Source organism: Chionomys nivalis, chromosome 19, assembly GCF_950005125.1.
Source record: "Chionomys nivalis chromosome 19, mChiNiv1.1, whole genome shotgun sequence".
Taxonomy (NCBI): domain Eukaryota; kingdom Metazoa; phylum Chordata; class Mammalia; order Rodentia; family Cricetidae; genus Chionomys; species Chionomys nivalis.
The window spans coordinates 8,091,707-8,115,677 of NC_080104.1; the positions used below are offsets into that span (position 1 = coordinate 8,091,707).

Below are 23,971 nucleotides of genomic sequence, written 5' to 3' on the forward strand. Positions count from 1 at the left end.
GGAGGGTGAAGCAACCGGTCACCTTGCATTCGCAGTCAGGGAGCAGAGCAAAAAGATCGCTGGTGCTCAGCGGGCTTCCTCCTTTCTAGGCAGTCTAGTCCCTCAGTCTGAGGGATGACGTTACCTTTCAGGGAGGGTCTTCCCACTTGAGTCAACCTACTCCAGGCATTCACTCAAGGGTATGCTCAGAGGTCTCCGTCCCGCGATGTGGCAGAAAATTCCGTCAAGTTGACAACCTATCTTAACCATCACAATGATGCCTTAAAAAATATCAGGGGCTGGAGAGATGGCTTAGTGGTTAATAGCACTGACTGCCCTTCCAGAGGAAGAGCACCCACATGGCAGCTCATAACTGTCTCTAGTTCCTGTGGCAGAGGTTCTGACACCCCCTTCTCATCACTCACAAGGCATGCTGTGGCACACCAACATGTATGCAGGCAAACCCTCCAAACATAAAACTATAATAATGATCTTAAAATAAAGTAAAGTTAAAAAACCTAAAACCCCATACTTTACAAATCTTAACAGTTTTAAGGCAAAAATGTTCATGGAAATGGTACAAATAAAAGTATAACTCTGGTCCCACACAATAATGCTGGAATGGTCTTGTAAAGATTGGACTGCACATACTTACACTGATAAATTATTTGTGGTTTATACACAACTTAAACTTAACTGCGCAGCCCATATTTTTATATGCCCAACCTGGCTACCCTCAACAGAAAGACTGTAGGCCTCCCAGTTCTGAGCTGACCTGTAGGTGCTTGGTGCTGGGGAGTGGTTCCCTGCTGATGCTGCTGAGTGCTGGGTGAAGATCTTCCCACCCATCTCCCGCCCTCCAACCTATCAGGAAGTCTTGACAACTGTTGCTCCTTAGTGACCTATGCCCTAGTAACACATTTGAAAGAAGGTCCAAGGCTACTGTTCGTTCCTGAAAGAATAAAAATGCTGGAAACGTTGCTTATGGCATCAGAATATGAAGAATATACTATGTTTTTGATTGACTCTGAAGCTAATAATTCAGACAGCCATAAAGCTGTTCTAAGCTCTGAGGGGGCTGGGATTTGTGAAGATAGATTTTTTTCCGGACAAGCAACCAACCTGGCAGGAATCGTGGCTAGCCCATCACCGTGTCTCTGAGGCTGCCTGTGTATCTTTAAAGTACGTGCCAGACGTGTAGTTTCACTTGCCGTGGTCCTTCTACCTGCAAGGCTCTCCAGGCCAATTTCACTTTTCTAAATCTTCCTTGAGTCATCTAATCTGTCAAAAGTTGCCTCTGTTTTTCCCCAGTCACAGGTAATTCCTGCCTTTCTAATTACTCCAACACTTGAGTTTAGGTAGAATTATATTTTACTTATGTGTTTACAAATTTGAAAGAGATCTTGTGGTGCGAGCATGTGTGTCAGTTTGCAGGCACGTTAGAGGCGGATGCCTGCTAACTTCCTTAGGGTTCCCCACCTTATATTTTGAGACAGGGACTCTAGCTGAATTTGAGGCTCACTGATTTGACTATGGCTTGCTCGTGGGCCCCAAGAATTCTGTCTCCCTTTCTGTAGTGCTGGGATTACAACAATGTTGCACATACAACCCCTCTTCCCCGACCCTACGGGTTCTAACCCAGGTCCTGCTTGTGTGCCAAGGACTGAGTCATCCTCCCAGTCCCTAGCACTAGGTACAATTTGACTCTTTATTCCAGATTGCTTTCCTTTCAAGAAGAAATTGCTGTGTGGCCGGAAGCCAGCAGCACCTCCCCTTTCTGTCTGAAGGCCACGTGGTAGCCTCAGGAAGCAGCCCTTTTGACATCGTGTTTGCCTTGGCACCAACTGAGCATTTTGTCACTGAGGTCAGACCCTGCCTTGTGTGGATCTAGGCAGCAGCACACAGGGACAGAAGGGGCCAAAGCAATGACAATGCCATGGCTATGTCCTGGGTGACAAATCTACAGCAGGCATCTCTGTGCTGTAAAGGCCTGGGTGGGAAAACTTGTGGACTGTCGCCATCAAAACAAAGACCAGCATTCTAACCAGAGCACACAGTCATCGATGGGACACAGCACCCGCTCGAGTCAGAGGACTGGATAGCTGGCTCAGCAGTTACGAATGCCTACTGCTCTGGCAGAGGACCTGCGTTCAGTTCCCAGCACCCACATTGGGTGGCTTAGAAGCATCCAGCATCATCTTCTGGACCCCAAGGGCATGCCTTTCACATGTGTGTGCATATACCCACACTCATGTACACATTGTGTCATTGAAAAAAGAAAGGAAAAGAAAACCTCTCTCGTCTAGATTCACAAGCAGCCCCTTCCTAGTAGTTTACACGATTGATTATTGCTGATCAATACAAGGAGCAGCCACGCAAACGGGCGCCAGTCATGCCATACTATTCAAGGTATATGCACTGAGCATGCTAAATATGGTTTCATATTGAAGATATAAAAACCTGTAGAAGCCAGCTTAGATCATCTCCCCTTCCCTAACCCAGGAGAGAAATGTGACACTTTGGACGGTCAAGCTTAGCCGAGGAAGAAATTCCTACTCCACACCCAGAGAATGGCCTAAGGAGGCCACAGGCAGGACAGAGCAGCCAGGGAGTACCCCAAAGTAACTTACGCCCTGGGTTCACAGGGAAGAGCCTGGGGTCATGCCATGGCTTCTCACTGTCTGTGCACATGTGACTGTGGGATATGCATGACACAAGTCACGTGAGAACATGACTGTGAGGTGAGTGTGTCTCACTGGTGCAATCAAGAGTCCCCTCAGGCCTCCCCGGCTTCACAGCAAGGAGGGAAGGCTTGGCTTTAGAAGCTACCCATTTGACTTCTATATTTCTGCTTGTCAAATTACCTCATAGGTTACTGGCCCCATGGTTACTTGAACTGGGAAGAAGAATTTCGGTGTTGGCCTGAAGCTTGGGCTTTATCAACTGTGCCTACTTCTGCATAAACTGTCTGGTACTCAGCTGAGCACTGGTTAGTAACTTTGCTTCTCACAAACCAAAGCTGCGTCAGAAGCAGTGTGCGGGTATATACTGGAGAGCTCTGTTCTCTGTCTTGCTTCAGAAGCCTCCTGCATGTGAAGAGTCACCATTTCCTCCTACCTGCCTCAGAAGTCAATCTTTTCTATACAAAACATTTTCCTTTCCCCACCTGGGGAATAGCTCAGAGCGGACTATCTTGTAAAGGAGCCAGTTAATTCAAAATCAGTCCAGATAAGCTCAATGTCTGATGCTGATGAGCACAGAAATATCACAACGACTCTAGAACACCCTAGCATTCTATTACTTAAGATCCTTAGAAGGGTACCATGCGGGGGCATGGTAGAGTAAGATCCCAGAACTTGGAAGAAGGAGGCACTTTGATGTGTAGTGACTTCCTGTTTCTTTAAAAATTATTTATATTATGTGTGTGGGAAGTGGGTGTTTATGAGTGTGGGTGCACACATGCCAGAGTGAATGTGTGGAGGTCACATGACAACTTGCCAGGATCCGCTCTTTCCTTCTCCTGCATGGGTTCCAAGGATAAGACTCAGGCTGGCAGGCCTGGCAGTGAGCACCTTTATCTGCTGAGCCATCTCACGGGCCCGTTTTTCTCCAAAAGCACAAAATCCTATCTCCAGACTGGGAACTAAGAGATGAGTTTACCCGGAAAGCGGAGGAAACACGTGCCTGTGAACATCAGGATGGACTTTCCCATTTGCTGGAGAAGCACCTAGTGCCGCATCCTGCCCGGCTCCTGCCAAGCGACCAATCTAGAGTCGACTGATGAGAAAAGCAGTCAACATGCACGGCAGCCAGACAAGGGGAAATCTGATTTCTCCAGAAATGTGTGGAAATGGGATCCCAGGCAACAGTGGCTACTGTGAATGAGGACACATCTTGAGGAGGTGGCAAAAGAATGTTGGGTTAATGACAAACACAGAGGGAACAAGCGGGAAATCTGAAGGGAAGAGGAGGAGAATGAGGAGCACCCTGGAACGGAGTAGGAGCAATCCAGGCTCCAGGCATTATGCCTAACCGCAGCATCTCAGCTGCCCTGAGATAACGGGCAGGCAGTTACCCTGCCAGACAGGGCAAGCTGAGCACTTGACTTTGGTTTGTCTTGGGAGATGTCTCTCTTTCCTTAGAAGATGTAGAGTTGGGACAAAAAGAAAACCCAAGTTTCTACCAAGAATGCTTGAAAGTTGAGTGGGAAGTGTTTGGACGTGGGCTGGCATGCACTCGGGTCGGCATGGGGAATAAATTAAAGACACATATTTAGTATATACCTTGTGTTGACATATGCTATGAACTCAGACTTACACAGTCTTGATATATCAATAAATTAACTTTTACATTTATTTGTGTATGTGTGTGCACATACATGCTATAACATGCATATGGAGGTCAGAAGATGCTAGCAGGAGTAGGTTCTCTCCTTCTACCTTTTGGGTCATGGGAATGAAACACCAGGCCAGGTCTTGGCAACAATCCCCCTTACTTACTGAGCCAAATTTCCTGCTCCTGCTCCAACATGTCCTTTAGACATTCTCTGCTAGGAAGTGCTTAAGGAGCCTAGCCCACCCAACCATATCTGTTTATTAGTTGTGAAGTTAAAAAGAAGAATGCATCCCAGTGGAGTGGTGACATGGCTCGGGGGAATCTTCAGAGGCACCAAGTGTGTGGACTCAAACAGGAGACAGTTCAATCTGCCTCCTAAAAGCCGCAGGAAGGGAAGCTAAAACAAACTGTTCCCTCTGAACTCTGCTTAGCCCGGGGATTTGTAAGCAAATGAGACAAATCAGAAGATTCACTTCGAGGTTAGGTTCGAAATGCACACAGAGCTCCAGCCGCCTATCAAAACCCCAAGTGAACAAGCCGCGTCCTTCGCCATGTCCACAGCAAACCTCAATTCATCTCGCCCTTTGTAAGATTCCACTATGTCCCCTCACAATTTGTAATATGTCTGAGTATTTTCAGTGCAGCTATTACTCAGATGTTGAATTGTGAAATTCTGAAAATGGGAAGCAGAAGGTTTTTGTCAACATGTCCAGCATTTGAAAGGAAAGAACAGAGAATGCAGAATAAAAACAACCAGAGGGCGCAGTACCTGGAAAGTGCATTGCCCTGGTAAAAGAAAAAAATCCACGCATAGTTCCATGGGCATTGGAACCCCTTGGAAAAGGCGAGGAGACAGAGAGCTTTGCGTTCCACACCTCGGGCTTGGACAGTACAGTTCCAAGCCCCTTGCAAAGTCACAGCTTCCTTCCAGTGTGGACCACCTCCTTTTCAAACCTCTGCTTGCCTCTCACTGGCTTACATGCAGGCGTAGGCACATGCAGGTTTCTTAGCTACTTTTAGGTTTTCCACAAGCAGCACACACTGGGGCTGAGAGATGGCACATCAGTTACAAGACTGTACTACTTTTACAGAGGACTCAAGTTTGGTTTCTAGCAGCCATTTCTGGTGACTCTTAACCTGCTTGTAATTCCAGCTCTGGGTTATCTGGTGCCCTCTTCTGGCCTCCACAGGCAACTGCATTCACATAAACACAACACACATATCAGTATTTTTTAAAAATTTAAAAATCAACACATCATCTAATTATGCATATACACATGCACATACTTGCAAAGATTTAAACAAATTTTCATGTCAGTTTAAATAATAATATAAAGTTTATGCATCTGCTGTCTTTATGATTAGGGTTACTACTCTATTTTTGACTTTGCAAGTTTTACAAGTTTTAGGAAATTTTCCTCCTCAGGGAATACACAGAACCTTGTTATGGTTAAAGAAGTGGCAGTGAGACACAACACAATGTGAACTGGGAAGCATTTTCCTGACAGTCCATTCTGGCGATTTATAGATTTTGGGTTGTTTAGTCTTTCAGATATGCAACATGCGTGCACACAGGAGTGCATGTCAACTCCAGAGAAGATCAGATGTCCTATTCTAATGTTCTTTGCCTGTTGCCTTTGAAACAGGGTATCTCAGTAAAACTGGAGCTAGTCTGGAAGTCAGTAAGGCACAGCAATCCCCTTGTCTCTGTGCCATATTTAGTGCTGGAGTTGCAGGCATACAAAGCCATAGGTGGATTTTTATGTGGGTGCTAGGAATTTGCACTCAGCTCCTCATGCTTGCACAGCAAGTGCTTATACCACTGAACCATCCCCTCCCCCGGCCCTGGATATGCTGCTTTACACCAATTATAAAAGAACAACACCAGCCTGAAGTCACAGATTAAGAATATATACTGTTATATTTTGCAATAAAAACACAACTGTTAACTATGAGAATAATTTAATGTTAAGACTGCAGAACAAGATGCAATTTCAACCTCAGAATTAACTACGTGTTATGCAACATTTTTCTATATGCCAGGAAGCAACATTAGGTTTTAATTCAGTTACAAAGTCTAGAGAACAGTTAATGGTGGAGGGTATTAATTAAATGAAATTATTCCATTGTGTTACTTGGAGATGTAAAGTCAACATGCCACATTAATTCTCTTTAAAGATAATCTTTGGTTTTCAGTAGAAACTTTAGGAAATATTGCCAGGTAAAAGAACTAGGAGAAAAATACTATTTCTTTTTCTTAAAAACAAAAATCCATTATTAGCCAACTGGTGGTGGCACATGCCTTCAGTCCAGCACTTGGGAGGCAGATGCAGGCAGATCTCTGTGAATTGGAGGCCAACCTGGTCTACAAGAGCTAGAATGACAGGCTCAAAAGCAGCCAAGAAACCCTGCCTCAAAAACCAGAAAAAATTACATCCATTATTTCATTTTGTATATACATGCTTGATTATGGATATATTCTAAAGAGAATCATGATAATAGAGATATGGGAGGGGTTGGTGGCAAGACAGCTCAGCAGTTAAGGGTCATTGTCACCAAGCCTGATGACCTGAGTTCAATCTCCAGGACTCAAAAGATGGAAGGAGATAACCAACTCCTGCAAATTCTCCTTTGCCCTCGACAAGTGTGTACACATATGTGCACATCCTCCACATATATATAAAAAAACAGTGACAACAACCAAAAGAGAGGATCTGATGGTAAAAGATGTGTGGTGGTGCCATTTGGGAAGAGGGAGCATCAATTAAGCAAAAAACCCCAAAAAACTGGTTTGTGATACATTTTCTTGATTAATGATCGATGTGGGAAATTTCCTGTGGGCAATGCCACCCTTAGGTTCATGGTCTTAGGCTACCAAGAAAGAAAATAAGCTAAGTGAGCCTAGAGGAGCAAGCCAGGTAGCAACACTCCTTCATGGTCTCTGTTTCTGTTCCTGTCTCCAGGTTTCTGCCTCAAGTTCCTGTTCTGGGCATCCTTCAGTGATGGATTGTGGTGTGGAAGCGTCAAGCAAAATAAAACCTTTTCACACTGAGCTGCTTTGGTTATGGTGTTTATCACAGCAATAGAAATGTAACTGAGACAGCGTGGAAGGCATGGTCTCCTGGATTCCTGTGAGGCCTGCCAGGACATCTGTAAAGGAAGTCTTTCCCTCAGCTAAACTCCTATCAAGGAATTATAGGGCATGGAGAGTAGCAGTTCCTGGGTGTGGAATTCCCTGGCCCAGGCACTGTGACCAGTGTGTGACATGACTCATCGGGATGTTTCTCCTGTTGCTACTGTGACAATCCATTCCGAAAACAAATATGCGCTGAGTCAAATTTCAAGTCCTGGGGACCCTGGGAGATCAACTCAGTGACAGTCTCTTCTGTTGCTCTGTCTCTGGGGACCCTGGGAGATCAACTCAGTGACAGTCTCTTCTGTTGCTCCATCTCTGGGGACACTGGGAAAGCGACTCAGTGACAGTCTCTTAACTGTTGCGCCATCTCTGGGGACACTGGGAGATACACTCAATGACAGTCTCTTCTGTTGCCCTGTCTCTCCAGAGCCTAAGTGGATTGGTGTGGGAGAATTGTCTATATTCTGTCAATTATGTTTTAAATAAATGCTAATTGGCCAGTAGCCAGGCAGGAAGTATAAGCGGGACAACCAGACAGGAAGTAGAGGCAGGGCAACGAGAATATGAGTATTCTGGGAAGAAGGAAGCTCTTTCTGCTGTCATTCCCAGACACACAAGAAGGAAGATGTGACCCACCCTCCTGAAAAAGGTACCAAGCCATGTGGCTAACACTGATAAGAATAATGGGTTAATATAAGTTATAAGAGTTAACAGGAAGCCTGAGCTAAGTGGCCAATCAGTTATAACTAATGCATAATCTCTGTGTGATTCTTTTGGGGCTAAACCGCCGTGGGAACTGGGAAGGACAGAAACCCCAACAAACAGGCCCTCACGTTACAGTGGATTTTCTTTTCAAGTGAGATTCACTTGATAGAATGAAATGCATGTTCAAGCTAGAACTAAAGAAACAATCAGCTTTGTATCCTTCTTCATAGCTCGTGTCCATTAAGCGCATTCATTTTTGTTGGTGGATAAGTGCCTAAAAACATACTCAACAGCAAAAGTATAAAACCAGCCGCAGTTCTAAATGACTCCTCTGACAATAGAGGACATTTTTCTGCACAGTCTTTGGGTCTCTTTAATTTTGGTGTTTGTTTTTTTATTTGCAACATATTTTATAATAATGTTTAAAACAGAAAAAAATAAGACTTCAGACTCCACCTTCGGCACATTGACTTGGACCTAAATAGAAGATTAGACATCAGTGAAGTTTTATTAGTACAAGGGAGTCCTTTGGAAGCAAACCCTCTCCCTGTGTTGTTGCAATATACCATGCTCTTCAATTTGGCTTTAGTCTTCTTTAATATTGTAAAGAGTCACTTTTAGGGCTTGGGACATAGACAGCTGAGCTGGGCAATGCTTACCAGCTTACTTCACTGCATGAGGAACTGAATTCAGTCGCCAGGACTCAGGTTAGAAAGAATGTGGCAGTTGAGAGAGACATCTAAAGGTATTAATAAAACTGATGCCTATGTTTAACCTTAAGAAGTGGCTGTAATGAGATCTACAGTTATGTTTGCATCTTTAGTGTGTGGATGGGTGTAATGTGAAGAACATGGCTTGCAGGAACCAGTTCTCTGCTTCTACCGGGTGAGTCCCAGGGATCTAACTCCTGTCACGTCATCCAGCTTGGTGACCACGCCTTTACCCACGGAGCTGTCTTTCAGGCCACCGTTGTTGTTCTGAGAAAACAGCACACTGCCTTTCCACAGTGCGTGCGTGAGTGACAGCCGTCCCATCATCTCTAAGGTGACGGACGTCAGGCTTCCCTGTCCTTCCTCGGCACCTGTTTGCTTCCTGATGTAACGGCTGCTCTCGGATTTTGTCCACATGTTTATTGCTTGTTGTCTTATTATGTAGTTGTGATAGAGACGAGTCCTTTATAGCCGCATGTTTTGATAAGAAAATATATATATATTTAAAACATTTTCTTAATATCATTCAAAGAACAGATGTTTCTCATTTTGATGAAATCTAGCTTACTGTTTCTTTTTTATTTTTTTGATAGTTTGGTTTTTTTAGGTTCTAAGAAACCTTGGCCTAATGGACGGTCACAAAGGCTTTATCTTTTCTTCTTAGGAGTTATGCATTTGAAGTTGTACATTTATGCTTGTGATCTAGCTCAAGAAAACACTTGTGTGTGAGAAATTTGTTGTGAAGGATGTTTTGTTTTGTGTGTGTGTGCTCACGTGTGTGTGTGTGTGTACATGCAAGAGGTAGTCAGAGTACTTGTGGGAGTCACTTCTCTCCTTCTGTCTTGTGGGCCCTGGGGACTGAACTCAGGTTGTCAGGCCTGGTGACAAGTGCCTTCGCTCACTGACTCATCTGCCCGACTCAGGTTCTTCCGCAAAGCTATTTTCAGTAGTGGTAGCAGCTGTGTGAGCTTTACGGCCTCCTTATCACTTCCCACATGGATTCTCAGAAGACTCAGACTACGCTGTAGGTCGATCTAGGCAGACCCACCATCTGAGAGTCTATGAAAATGGGATAGCTCTCCATCGCTTCAGGTCTGGAAAGCTCCTCTATTGTCTTACAGTTTTAATAATACAGAGAGTAAACATATGTTGTTAATTTTATCTATAAACTATTTAAAATATTAATGCTACCGTCAAGGGTTGCTGTCTTTTCATTTCCTGTACCCTTGTATTCTGGAACCTTGATAAACTCCTTTTAGTATTTCTTAGTAACTCTTTTCAGGTTGTTTGATGCTGTCTACATAGAAAGAATGTTATTTGTGTATAGTGACAGTTTTATTACTTCCTCTCCAGATATTTGTGTCCTTTATTGATTTTTTTTTACCATAATATTCTATCTAGAACTTTCAGTGTGGTGCTGAATGCAAGCAGTGAGAAAACATCTTCACTTTTGCTTCTAGCTTTAAGAAAGAATCATGTCTTTTCCTTATTCTTATTATAGCTAGAAATGGATGATAGACAGTGGGATGGATGCTCAGCAGACAGGGAGATAACAGACAGGTACATGCATAAACACACAAATAGACAATAAAGGGATGGGTGACAGGTAGACACACACATGTACATATAAGGTGAGAGGCACATAGACAAATGATAGAGGGGTGCATGATAGGCAGATAGGTAGATGATAGATACATAGGTACTTGGTGAGAGATACACAGATGGTAGATGCATACATAGGCAGGTAATATATATCTATACACATCTATACACTGATAGATGGTGTTAAAGTTTGGAGGCTTCCTCCTATTTGTTTTGCTGAGTTTTGACCGCGAATAAACAAGAACTTTATCAAATTCTTTGCCTCCATCCATTGGAATGATCAAGGGCTTTGTCTTAACTAGTTCCTCATCACAGGGAATTACACACATGGCATCTGCATCTCTGCCATGAGGTTCACCTCCTGGATGTGATGTGGGTGTTGTTAGGGATTTAACTCACGGGGAGGGTGGCTCTGCTTCCTGTTCTCACATGTTTGCCCTCAACGTCAGAGCAGTACAATGCACGGGGGATTCTTGCATGCACTGTTGTGCGGGAAGCTTGGGTAAAGCTGCTGTGCTTGAAGCTGAAGTACTCTAGGGCATATTAATGGATGCCTAGCGTTCCTGGAGTTTCCTCATTGGAGAGTTTTTACTATGAATTCACCTTCTACAGACACAGGGTGTCTATTTTTGCCTAGTGAACTTGGAAATCAGTGTCTTTTATGAATCTGTCACTTTTACCCAAGCAAATATATTATAAACTTGTTAGCTAGTTAAGGTTGCTACAGCTATGATGAAGCACCATGACCAAGAGCAGCTTGGCGAGGAAAGGATTTATTTCATTCACAGTTCATCATCAAAAGTAGTGAGGGCAGGAACTCAGGCAAGGCAGGATCCTGGAGACAGGAACTGATTCAGAGATCATGGAGGAGTGCTGCTTGCTGGCTTGCTCCTCATGGCTTGCTCAGCCTGCTTCTTTGCAGAATCAGGACCACCCGTCCATGGGTTGGGATCTCCCACAACAAGCACTAATTAAGAAACTGTCCTATAGCCCACTCTTATGGAGACAACTTTTTCTCAACTGAGGCTTCCTGCTCTCTGATGACTCTTAGCTTGTGTCAAGTCGACATGAAAGAGTAAGCTTGTTTTTATTCATTTCATTGTCTTTAAAATATTTATTTTTACTTTATGCTTGTATGTGCCTGAGCCCTGAGAACATGTACATACATCACATGTTTATAGGTGCCCGCAGAGGCCAGAAGAGGGTGGTAGATGCCCTGGAGCTTGGGTTGCCCACTGTGGGTGTTAGGAACTGAACCACATCCTCCGGAAGAGCAGCAAGCGCTCCTAACCACCAAGCAGCTCTCGCTGCTGTTCAATAGACCATCTTTTTAGAGTGCTTACTACTAACACCCTAGAATACAGAAAAAAGGAGGTTATTTGCCAGCATTAAAATCCAATAAATGGAACATTTAATTAAATGTAAAAAAAAAATCAGAAGGAAAGAGCTGTGTAACCAAACAAAAGGACAAAAGGTCACATAAAGGTGCCTTTTCACCAGGGTGCGGGGCGGGGGTGGGGAGGCTGGGGAGCTTGGATCTGAAGTGTGATCCTGAGGCTTATGACTCCACACTTCCAGGAGTCTGAATCTGGTGTTGGTCCTTACTCCCAACTCAGTATTATGTCATCCTGATGCTCATCACTCTCACAAATTTACCTTTCCACTCTCAACCTACAATCCAAGAGCTCAGCCTGCCCCATGCGCCTTTCATTGTCCCTTGTGGCTTCCATTTCTGCCCTTTGTGAGGTGTGTGTGTGTGAGTGTGTGTGCATGTGTGTGTGTGCACATGCGCACTTTCATGCCACCAGGATTGCCTGAAATTCACCATGTAACCAAGGATGACCTTGGACTCCTGCTCCTCCTGCCTTCGCTTCCCACGAGCTGGGATTTCCAGAAGGTACCACTGTGCCCAGATAACTCCCTGCAGTATTCCTTGTGTTGTGGCACTTCCACAGTCCCTTCTACTGAGTCTTCCTCCACACGGTCTCTGGTTTGTCTCCTCTCCATCTTCATTGCCATCACTCAAGTCTCACCCAAACACCGTTCTGTTCCTAATGACAGCTAGCTTCTGCCCTTTCCTATGGAAGAGTGGTCCTAAAATAACATGAACCTATCATGTAAATTATTTTCAGGAACCCTGCTAAACGGCAACTCTTGTCTGTATTTTCCTTCCCCATTTCTTTTTTATTTGAAGTCTTTATACATGAAATATTTTATGTCTCTTTTCTGAGTTCCGTCCCCAGTGCCCAGATAAAAGTGTCCAATAGAAAGAGGAATGGGGAGGAAAAATTTATCCAGGCACAAACCTGCTGAATCCCAGGACTTGGAAAAGGGAGGCAGGAGGATCAGAAGTTCAAGGCCCATCTTTGGCTATATGGTGATGGACAGAGAGGCAGACTTGACAAGAGCTGGGCTATTCCAGCTGAGCTAAGGGGCTCATCTTGTCTCCTGCGCCATGACCCCCCCACCTCCATTTAGAGAGTGTGGAGGCTTGCAGAGAACTGAAGGGGGTTCCCATTTCTGAGTTAATATCTAGGGGCCTGTAAAAAATAAACAGGTGGAAGATGTTAAACACAGAGTCATAGTAGGGGCAAATTCTAATTCACTGTGACCACACGGTGGAGAAGAGGACTGACCCACACACACTGTCCGCTGGCCACCACACACAAACTGTGATGTGCGCATGCCCCAACCCCCGGTAGGTATGTGTAAAAAGTCTCAGTGGAGATAGATCGTTTCCATGATTGCCTTGCTTCCTGTGTGCACATGCATTGCTGTCTAGGTGCATGTATGCTATGCATGTGTGCATACATGTGCAACATTTCCCCAGTAAAATTATATTCCCCACAATCATCATTGGATCTTGTTCTACTAGCCCCTTGATGTACCCATTAAAATGATTAACATCTAAGATGTTCTCCATAAACTTTGGCAGAAATATTAACTAATCTGCATTTTTTTTCTGTTAGGGAATGATCTAGAAGTTTTTGAGCAAACTTGATCTGGTAAGATCCAATTAGGTTTCATTCCAGGAGTGAAGTGCTGCTCAAAATCACGCAGACTTGAGCCAGGCTATGACACGCCCTGCAGAGCCAGAGATCTCTAGCTCAGTCTTCTATCAAAGATATGTGCTCAGCAGCTCCGTCACATCCAAGTCGGCACCAGGGAGCTCTGTCTAAACACTGACTTGGCTATACAGCCTCTGTCCAGCTGTCTCTTTTCAGATTTAGCAAGGACCAAAAAAAAAGATGCAAACTAAAAATATCATACTAACTGGAGGCTGATGTTTGAGACCCTCTTCAATCAAAGCATCCAAGTCAATCCAACAAATATTTACATTCACCAAGGAATTGTTGGGCAATGGTTCAAAAGCGTTCTGGGACTGAATGTGAGCAGGGCGCCCAACATGCCCAGCATGCCCAACATGCTACAGAGAAAGCCAGACCTACCAGTATCTGCGAATTCCCAGGAGGAAGGCCATGCCACTCGCCATGTGCCTGAGGACCCGAAGGACAGAGAAGCAGACTTGCCAAGAGCTGGGCTATTCCAGCTGAGCTATGGTGCTGTCTCATCTCCTGCACCATGACCTCCATCCTCTATTTGGAGAGTGTGGGTGGAGAACCGAAGGGGATTCCCATTTCTGAGTAAGTATCTAGGGGCCTGTGAGACAAAAACCAGGCTGATGGTGCCAAATACCAGGGATGAACTGCAGGCAAGTTCTCATTCACCTATCTCCTTTAGGGTGAGGAAGTACTTGTAATTGGTTAATGGTGGCAAACACAATGCCACAAACATGAAGAACAGCGTGCCCAGGAGAGTCCTTTTTACTGTCATTCCAGACAGGCACCCGGATACTGGTGCTTCTGAAGCTCTTCGCGTTGGCAGGAAAACAAGGATGGCAGCCCGTGATGTCCCTAGCTGCTGGTGGGAGATCACCAAGGAGACCCTGTGCCTGATGGCACAGCAGTGACCCTTCTGGGAAGTGCTCAAGATTACAGTCAGTAGACTTGACCTGGCTCGGCGAGGCTCTAAGCCTGAGCAACTGTGCTATAGCTGCATTCTCACCCTGCCCTGTTTAAACTTTCTCGTGGGGCTTCAATACTCTGTCATCCGTGGTGCTTATGTCTGTCACCAACCCCTGCGCTGTGGACCCCATGAGAGCTAACCATAGGCTTTGTGTGTCTTTGCATTCCTTTCGGAGCCCATGATGGTGCTCTGTGATCACACGATTAGTAACAAATGTGAGATGAATGAATAACTGCTTACGCACAGAAAAGAACGCCAGCCCTCTGCCCTCTGTGCTGGATCTGTCTAGGCCGGCATTTGCATATCCGTGGTCGATGGCTCTACAGAAACCAAGGTAAGATCTAGGGTCCTTCAGTGTTTAATCTGCTGTCACAGTGTCATTTCCCTTCACTCTCTCCCTCAGCTCCTGCAATGGGCAATGGTTGTGATTTCCAGGACTTAAAAAAAACTTCAAGTGTGTGTGTGCCCATATGTAGTCACAGATACCCATGGAGGCCCAGCAGGGGGCATCAGACAGCTTGTAATTGGAGCCACAGCCAAATGTGAGCTGCCCAGTGTGGGTGCTGGGATCTGACCTCAGGTCTTCTAACTGAGCACAATAGCTCCTAACCACTGTGCCATCTCTTCAGCCCTTCGGTGAGTGTTAAACTGGCAGCTTCACATATGAGAGAACAGGGGAGCTCACAGAGGGCATGGTATAAGTGCCATATGACAAAAGGTGCCACGGAGAAGCTGTGAACACATTTGCTCATCCTTTTTGCTTCCGACCCTGTATTGCATGTTTCCTTTTGTTAATGTAGAGGCCATGGTAGTCCTGGGAGGAAGGGATCTAGGTTCTGTCTGAAAGTCTGTGTGTCTGGAAAATGCTTTTATTTCATCTTCATTTTTAGTATTATTTTTTCTAGATCTAGAAAATACATTTGAAGTGCCTTTTTTAAAAAAAAATCACTACTAGTCCTTATGTGATGGAAAATCTGTTATAAATCAGATCCTTGACTTTTGTTTCCTCTGGTCACTTCTAGATCCTTTTAAGGTTTTCTGAATGTTTTCTACACCATGACTGTGTGCAGAACCTGTTCTTTTAAGATGCTTATTTTAATTCATGACTACTACTATTATTATTTTGACATTATTATTATTATTGTTATTTATTTTTTGTTGTTATTAGTGGTGTGGGGGGGAGAGAAAGATGGAGAGGGGGAGAGAGAAGAAGAAAGAAATAGAGAGAGGGGAGAGAGAAGGAGAGAGGGAGAAGGGAGAGAAAAGAAGAGAGAGTGAGAAAGAGATGGAGGAAGGGAGAGAGAGAAATGGAATGCATGTGGAAGTCAGATGGCAACTTTGCGGAACTGGTTCCCTCCTCTGCCATCGCCGCAGCTCCAGGGTTGAACTCAGGTCACGAGGCTTGGAGGCAAGCACCTTTACACACTAACCCATCTCTTAGCCCAAGCGCTGTTGGTTGCCCCAAGCTCCCTCCTATGTCAGCATCCCTGCACCCCTGCACCTGGAGCCCTCATCATGCTGTCCTGTGTTTAGCCAATCCCTTCTGTTTGCCCATCCAAGCCTTAACTGTGCACCATCTCAGGGATTCTTCAAGCCTCTAGTCCCTGGTAATGCTACTTCTTCATTTTAAATGTGGCTAGAGATTTTTGTGCTTCTTTATAAGGATTCTGGAAGTCTCCAAATTTGGGTCAGAATAGGCACACTGAGTATGACATATCTGAACCATCATACTGGAAAATTTTGCCCCTCAGTGGAGCCTCTTAAGTGATACCCAGGGCACAGGCATTCAGGAGAGCACTGGTGTTTATTTCGTGTGTCCCTTAAGGTCCAATTTCTACTCTTTTCCTACCTGACTCAGAATCAGAGACAACCATACTCCCTGACTTGCTTAATAGCTGGCTTCTGGATAAGTTCAACCAATTTGGGCACCAATGGGAGATAGTGCCTCTATTGAGAGGAAGCCAGGGCGGTCTCCTGGATGGTGTCTCGGACAGCAGCTGCAGTTCTTCAACAGGGCACCTACGCTGTGGGGCTGCTCCCCGCGCTCTAGACCTGTGGGGTGGGGCCAGCTCTTGGTTCTTGGTGATAGAAAGAATACAGTATCCCCTTCCAGCTCCTTTCTCCAAGCTTGGTCTCGAGCTTACAATGCTATTTCGGGAAATGCTGGTGACTTTAAGAAGCTGGGCACAGCTGGATGAAGTCGATCGCTGGGAGAAGGTCCTTGGGACTTTATCTTGGCCTGGCCTGTGCCTCCTCACTCTCTCTCTGCTTTCTGGGCACTGCCACGAGTTAAGCAGCTATTCTCTCTGTGACTGTCTACCATGATGCTCTCCCCCAAGCCAAGCACAGAAACAAATATTTTTGAAGCTGTGAGCTAAAAACAAAACTTTTCTTTCCAAAGTTGACTCCCAGAAATTATTACATAAAGGACATTCCACTAAATCACACTGTCTCACTGTGCCCCGCCCCAGCTCCTGCTGCCATTGACCTCCAAGGTGCCTTACTAATGGCTGAGTATCTTGGCTATGCCATCCTCTGTGCACCCATTTCCCCATGTCAGAGTCCTCTGCTGCAGGCCTACGGGGTTTTGCTTTCCTGGCTGGGTCAAATGCTGGTGATTCTTGGTAAGCTAACACTATCCTTCCTTTGAGGAGAAGGAGCAGCACAGTGACCTGACTCTCAGCCAAATCCCCTCAGGATCAAGGTCACCTCGACACATTTTAAGGAGTAACGTTATTATTTTTATTTGTTTGTTTTTGATTTATGTGTATGTGTCTCTGTGCATGTATGTGTGCCACATGTATGCAGTGCTCTTGAAGGCCAGAAGAGGGCATCCAATCCCCTTGAACAGGAGTCACAATGGTAGTGAGCTGGCATGTGGGTGCTGGGAACTGAACTAGGAACCTCCTAACTGCCGAAGCAGCTCTCCAGTCCTGAGATGAAATTCTTAATAACTAACTCTGATTTCACACATGCGACGCAGTGGTGCTGTCAGGGAAGCTGTGGGGCTGCTATGCTGTTAAATTCTAGTTGTAGGAGGCATGAGCCCAGAGGAATAAGTTTTGATCACAGCACAAAGCTCCATGAAGACTTTCCATGCTTCAGTCAGGCCTCACAGGCAGGGATTCTATAGTTTATTTTTTTTAACACATTGTGCATGTGTGTGTGTGTGATGTGTGGTGTGTGTGTGGCATGTGTGGTATGGTGTGTATGGTGTGTATGTGGTATGTGTGTGTGGTATGTATGACATGTATGTGTGTGATATGTGTGTGGTGTGTGTATGTGTGTGATATATATAGTCTGTGTGTGGTGTGTCACAGTGAGAAGAAGAAAGTCAAAGAACAACTTGGAAGAATCCCTCTCCCCTTTTACCCCGAGTCCAGGACTGAACTCAGGCCATTAGACTTGGCAGCAAGCATGGCTATCTGCTGAGAAACTGTGCCAGCCTCAAGATTCCACAGTTCACAGAGAACTGCCTTCTCCATTGTTCACCATTTCCCTTCTAGAAGGAGCTGGTGATGGGGCACTGCGCCTTCAAAAACATCTTAAAGAACTTCTTCTTTAAGATGTAATCAGAATATGTTGTATGAAGAAAATCAAATTTTTATAAAAAATAAGATAAAATAAAAGATATGGTCTCATGCATCTCCAGGCTGGGTCTGAACTCACTATGTAGCCAAGGATGATCTTGTACTTCTGATCTTCTTGTTTCCACCTCCCTGTGTGGGTATTACAGGCGTGCAGTGTTAGGGGATGGAACCCAGGCCTTCACGCATGCTAGACAAACTCTGACTGAGCTACATCCCCAGCCAAGCTCTACTTCTTATTTGAAAGTGGAGCCCACCATTGACTCCTTAGCCTTGTCCAGCATCTGCATCACAGCAACCCTTACACAGAAACAGAGGCCTCCTCCACAGCTCACACAGAATGAAGGACAATGTACCACACAGCTTAAAACACCAGGCTCAAAGTCCTGAATGCTGGCTTTTGTGCCAAATGGGAGTTTTTAGCTGCAATGTATGGGCCAGTGCTATAAAGGAGAGACTTTACTCTAGCATGATAGACACTGGTACCCGAAGCCAGGTGAGTGTGAGACAAGGGCTCTTTCTCATCTCAGACCTGAAACCCACAGCTCCAAGCAGATGCTGTGTGTAATGGCGCATCCAGTCTGCGGCCCCTTCGCAGCACTGGCCTGGAAGAGCAATTCCCAGCCTTGTGGGGTTCTGGTCCTTACTTCCTCAAAGCCCTGGCAGCAGAGATGCTACCAGCCTTGTCCCACTTTCCATGGAGAACCCCCTCTCTTCACTGGCACCTTGGTGAGGTTTCTGACCTTCCCAGGAGACCAAGCAGGCTCTGAGGTGGACAGAGAACTCAACCATTACTCTGTTGAAAAGAGAAGTGAGTCTGTGCTTACTGATGGAGCTCTTCTTCCGTGAGTGCCTCGGTCCTCCACTCTCCAGTGGCCATGGCCAGCTCCGCCTTCAGATCAGTAATCTCCTTCTGCAAGCGGGTAATCATCTGTGCAGGGGTAAGTGGGAGAGCACATGTCCACCTCTGGCCAACGCAACCTTGGTGGCAGCAAAACACAGCTTTGGAAGTTATGAGCCAATGGTTGGGGACAAGGTGGCTCAATGGTTAGGGGACAAGCCCGACACATGAGTTCAGTCCTTGGGACCCAGACCTACACAGTGGAAGAAGGAAAGTGACTCCTGCAGATTGTCCTCTGACTCTACATTTGCATTAAGTGTGCAAACATGGGTGGTTAATTAATTAAAATTATTAACTATTTTAGGAGACAAAACTGGATAGAGAACAATCTAAAAGGCATTAGTGTCCCTAACATTAATATTTGGACTAAATAACTCTAGAACTGTATTTTTCAACAAATAAAACATTACAAGCTGGGTGGTGGTGGTGCACACCTTTAATCCCAGCACGCAGGAGGCAGAGACAAAATCTCTGTGAGTTTGAGGCCAGCCTGGTTTACAGAGCTAGTTCCAGGAGAGCCAGGACTACACAGATAAAGCCTGTCTTGAAAAATAACAACAGAAACAAAACAACAACAATAAACCATTACAGACACAACTTGCGGCATCTCTCTCTGTTCCCTTTCTGTCCTTCCTGGAGTGTGCTATAATGAAGTTAGGACTCATGAAAACACTTACACTTACACTTCATACACTATTCCACATGCACGCTCCAATGCACGCCCCCTTTAATAAAGGAGAATATCATTTTGCCTGTCTTAAACTATGTAAATATCCTATTTCTTCATGTATCTTGTTTTCTTTTGTTTTCATGTAATTTGAGCTCAGTTATACTGCTTTATGAAGCTCCTCACCATGAATTTTCAAGGGCATGTAATATTCCAATAAAATATATCAGAATTCACTGGAGTTGAGGAGATGGCTCAGACAGTAAGCTATCTGCTGGAGAGCTGGTTCAGTGGGTCAGAGTGGCCCCTGCTCTTTCAGAGCCCCTAAGTTCAGTTTCTAGCACCCATGTTAGGAGGCTCACAGCTGTCTATAATTCCAGTTCCAAGGGATCTGATGCTTTCTCCTGACCTCCACAGGCACCTGTGTTCACTCGCACATGCCATCTGTCCTGCTGATCAGGGATGTGGCAGATGGCCTCACTGGTATCGCCACATTGGGGAATAGATTTATCTTCCCGGCTCCCTCTTGGCTGGTTTTATGTTGGGGAGGGAAGCAGAGGTCCAGGACTGTGACTTCCATCCCCGGGCTCACACTGTTTGTCCACACTCAAGGACAGCTGCAGCCTTGTGCTCCCCTGTCTTCAGGTAACACGTTCTAAAGATGCTTCCAGAGATCTATTTGGATGAGTTTCAGGCTCCCTTGACCACATCAACAGAACCAACGACCCCTCTAAATCACAAGAACATTTTGGACACAGGCTCCAGGGACTTTGTTCAAATGTGCAGGGCGCCATGTTTTACTTGTTGGCCTCCTTTCAAAACACAGTGAGAAACCTCCGAGCTATACAGAATAGCGCCCTCTGGACAAGGGTCGTTCGCTTTCCCCTCTCCGCCTTGACACTGATGCTTTAGTCTTCATGTCGTTGTGCCTGCGGATGTGTGTGGGTGCACATGCCCAAGGAATCATCCCCCTCTGCCTCCCCAACACTAGGATTACAAGTGTGTGATCACACCAGCTTTCTGAGGTGGGTTCTGGGGCTCAGAGTCAGGACTTCATGCTTGCAGAGTGAGCACTTCATCAATTGAGTCATCCCCCAGCTCTAGACTTTCTAAGGATTTATAAACCCAAACTACTATTACTACGGCCATGCGTCCTACAGATTTCCTGTGTACTTAGAGGCATCTGGGGAGATCGTGGCCCATGTCCACTCATTCTGGAATCTGTCCAGCTCATGTTCCTGCCATCACCATGTCGCTTTGAAGTACTGGTGCTTGGAGATTCTGATCACTCAGGGTGACACCATATTTGCCATTAAAATCTAAGAGTAAGACACAGGAAATTCCAACCAAGTTGTATCTTAAGTGGTTTCTTTTAACACTTCCTTAAAACAGATTAATTGTATCATTTTAGCAATTATGTCTAATGGGGGGGCATGTGCATGAGAGTGCAGGCACATGAGAATACCTGGAGCATCAGCTTCTAGAGCTGCAAGTCACCTGACATGGAGGCTACGAACTGAACTTGGGGCTTTTGCAACATCAGTGCGTTCTCTTAACTGCTGAGCCATCCCTCCTGCCCCCTAGGACAAAGTCTTGATTGTCACTTGTATTACAGGCAAGGTTCACACTAAAATAGTAAGCACCAGTGTATGGTTTAAGGTGCCATTAATACAGAGAGTAGCAAGCCACGGTTGGCAGTCACTACATCAGTCATCACTAGGAAGAACCACAGCAATCGCTTCAATTATCAGCTATTAGCTTTTTGCTCCCAATTTCTCTTTACTTTAAATCTGTCACAGACCTAAATCAAACACACACGGATGTCTTCTGCCTTCAGAGTCTTCAAAGAAAAGTCTCTCTGGCAAAATTTAAAGAAAATAAAGAAATGCTTCCAATGTTTTATATTCTTGTTCTCCATAAATTGTGAACTAATTTTTGTCATCCAGATAATAGAACCTTTCTCATTCTGCACAACAATGCTCTTGGGTGTAGGAGGGGCAGGGACAGCCACAGTGATGCTCTTGGGTGTAGGAGGGGCAGGGGCAGCCACAGTGATGCTCTTGGGATGCGGGGGGGCAGGGGCAGCCACAGTGATGCTCTTGGGATGCAGAAGGGGAAGGGACAGCAGACTACATTCCCTAGGGGTGCATTTTCTTTTGACTCTGCTTTTGTATTCTGTTTCTTTCCCTAGGACTCTGTGTGATGCTGGGGTCTGACCAAGGTGGGCACAAGGAAGCTCCCGATTCACCCATTGATTTCTCCATCAGGGAAAGCAAGACTCCCTGAGGCTGTTAGCCCCATTATTCATTTTCCTTCCTTTCCCTCTGTCCTTCAGGTGGGGAGAGGTAGGTGATGGAGCAGGAATTCAGACCACGACCGTGGCCTGAGCTGACCTAATGCTGCTTTTCCTTTGCAGAGAACCCATAAAACACAAAGGAAAAATATATTCAAAGTAGGGAATTGAATTATGTATCTGTGATTTCCTTGCATAAAAGTTGCTTTGAGAAAACAGGAGTTATTTTTATGAAACTAAGGAAACTATTAATTTTTCCATAAATCAAACTATCGCTAGGTTTTAGGAAACTCTATAATACATAATAGGATGCTTGGACAAAATATTTCTACTTAATAACTCTCTGTATGAGATATGTGAACGATGACTTGTTACTCTGTCTAAAAAGGAAAACTGGGTGTTTTGTGAAAGGCTAAGACCCAACTATAAATATAATTGTATTTTTTCCATTGTAGTTGTGGGGATCGAACCCAGGACTGGGTAAGTATTGTCCTGCTGAGTCACTGCATGTCTGCCTGTTGGGTATGTCCACAGGATGGGCCATGCTGTGTCATGAAGCAGATTTCTTAAGCTTGACCACTGGGCTCTGATACACACTCTTACTAAGACAATCAGTAGCTTATTTCATACCCTTGTGTTTCAATTTTTCTTTCCATGGAGACAGTCGAACAGCTCATCACATGGTTGCTGAGAATTCCATCCGCGAATGCATACAGGTTCTTAGAGCATTGCTCAGTACAGAGCCCCTGCCCCACAACAAGGTTCAGCGAATTGTGCACGTGTATGTTAAGTATACATATATATCTTTGAGCCTAATTAAAAATGTAAGTTTCTCACTGGGAGTGGGGACGCAGCTCAGTGCACACGGCACTTGTGCAGCAAGCACAACACCCCGATGGGATATCAGCACCACTGTCAGGAGCCATTTTCCCAAAGATGATAGCAGGGACCATTGTCCTAAGGATGTTTGCAGAAAGCCCCACTACCTTGAGAGCTGTTTGCTGACAGAATCTGCCTCACATCCCAACTACCTTGATAGTAGGGACCATTGTCCTAAGAATGTTTGCAAAGAGCCCCCACATCCCAACTACCTTGAGAGCTGTTTGTTAACGGAGCCACAAAAAGAATGTTTCCACTTACCAGGTGTGCTGACTAGTGACCTTTGCTACCCCGGCAAAACCCCCCACCCAACCCAGGTTCCTCATCCAGGGGCTATATATATAAGCCGCAACCATTACGCTAATAAACTGAGGCTTTGACAAGTGAATTTTGCTTGGTCTCCTTCCCCTCTCCCACCCATGTTCTTTCAGATAGCGCCCCTTCAGACCCTGGAATAACTGGACCTGCTGGGCAGGTACACAACACAAACTCCAGAAGTGCTGGTGCATGCCTGTCATGTGCTCACACAGCAGGAGGGCCACGAGTTCAAGGTTATCTTCACCTACAAATGAATCTTAAGGCCAGCCTGAGTGATAAGTCCCTGTCTCAGAAGTCAAGCATTTGCTTACCAGTTTAGGGTCAATTTCTTCATTGAGGACGGCTTCATTTTTGATGAGGGCCACTCGCTGAGCGAATCTGCAGGTAGAGATGGACTCCTAAGGAAAATCATGAAATAGCTTCTTAAAACATGATGGCATAGAAAGGCATTTCTCTCCAGATAAAACTTAATTTTCATTAACAGCAAAAGATACCTAAAGGGTACGATGTCTGGAAAAACATAAATGACATGCTTCAAAACGAGGGGGTTTGGCCCTAGGATACTGTTTTCTATTTTTTTTAAATGGGTTTGCTTGGTAAAACTGCTAAATGCAAAAAAATATAGACAATCCTGGGGTCCCAGGAGGCAGCTGGGATGCATTTGACTCTGTGAAGCCAGAATGTCACACAAAGTCATAACTACAGCAGGTACTGTGATCCACAAACACCTAAGACCACAGCATAAATGTCTGTAGTCAACCAAAGGAGCAGTTTCCATAGCGCTTAAAGCGAATGTCTTGGCGTTGCCTGGGGATGCAGGTTTTTTTTTTTTT

General features: G+C 45.2%; 1 protein-coding gene across 1 annotated transcript in view; it reads right to left on the reverse strand.

Moving 5' to 3' along the window:
• Window positions 1-23,971, reverse strand: part of Kif6 (kinesin family member 6) — a 312,499-nt gene that overhangs the window by 160,365 nt on the left and 128,163 nt on the right. The window contains exons 9-10 of the mRNA XM_057751369.1: window positions 23,450-23,536; window positions 18,908-19,011 (exon numbers count right to left, since the gene is read on the reverse strand). Of these exons, the coding sequence (XP_057607352.1) occupies window positions 18,908-19,011; window positions 23,450-23,536 (191 nt within the window). The remainder of the gene's footprint in view (window positions 1-18,907; window positions 19,012-23,449; window positions 23,537-23,971) is intronic.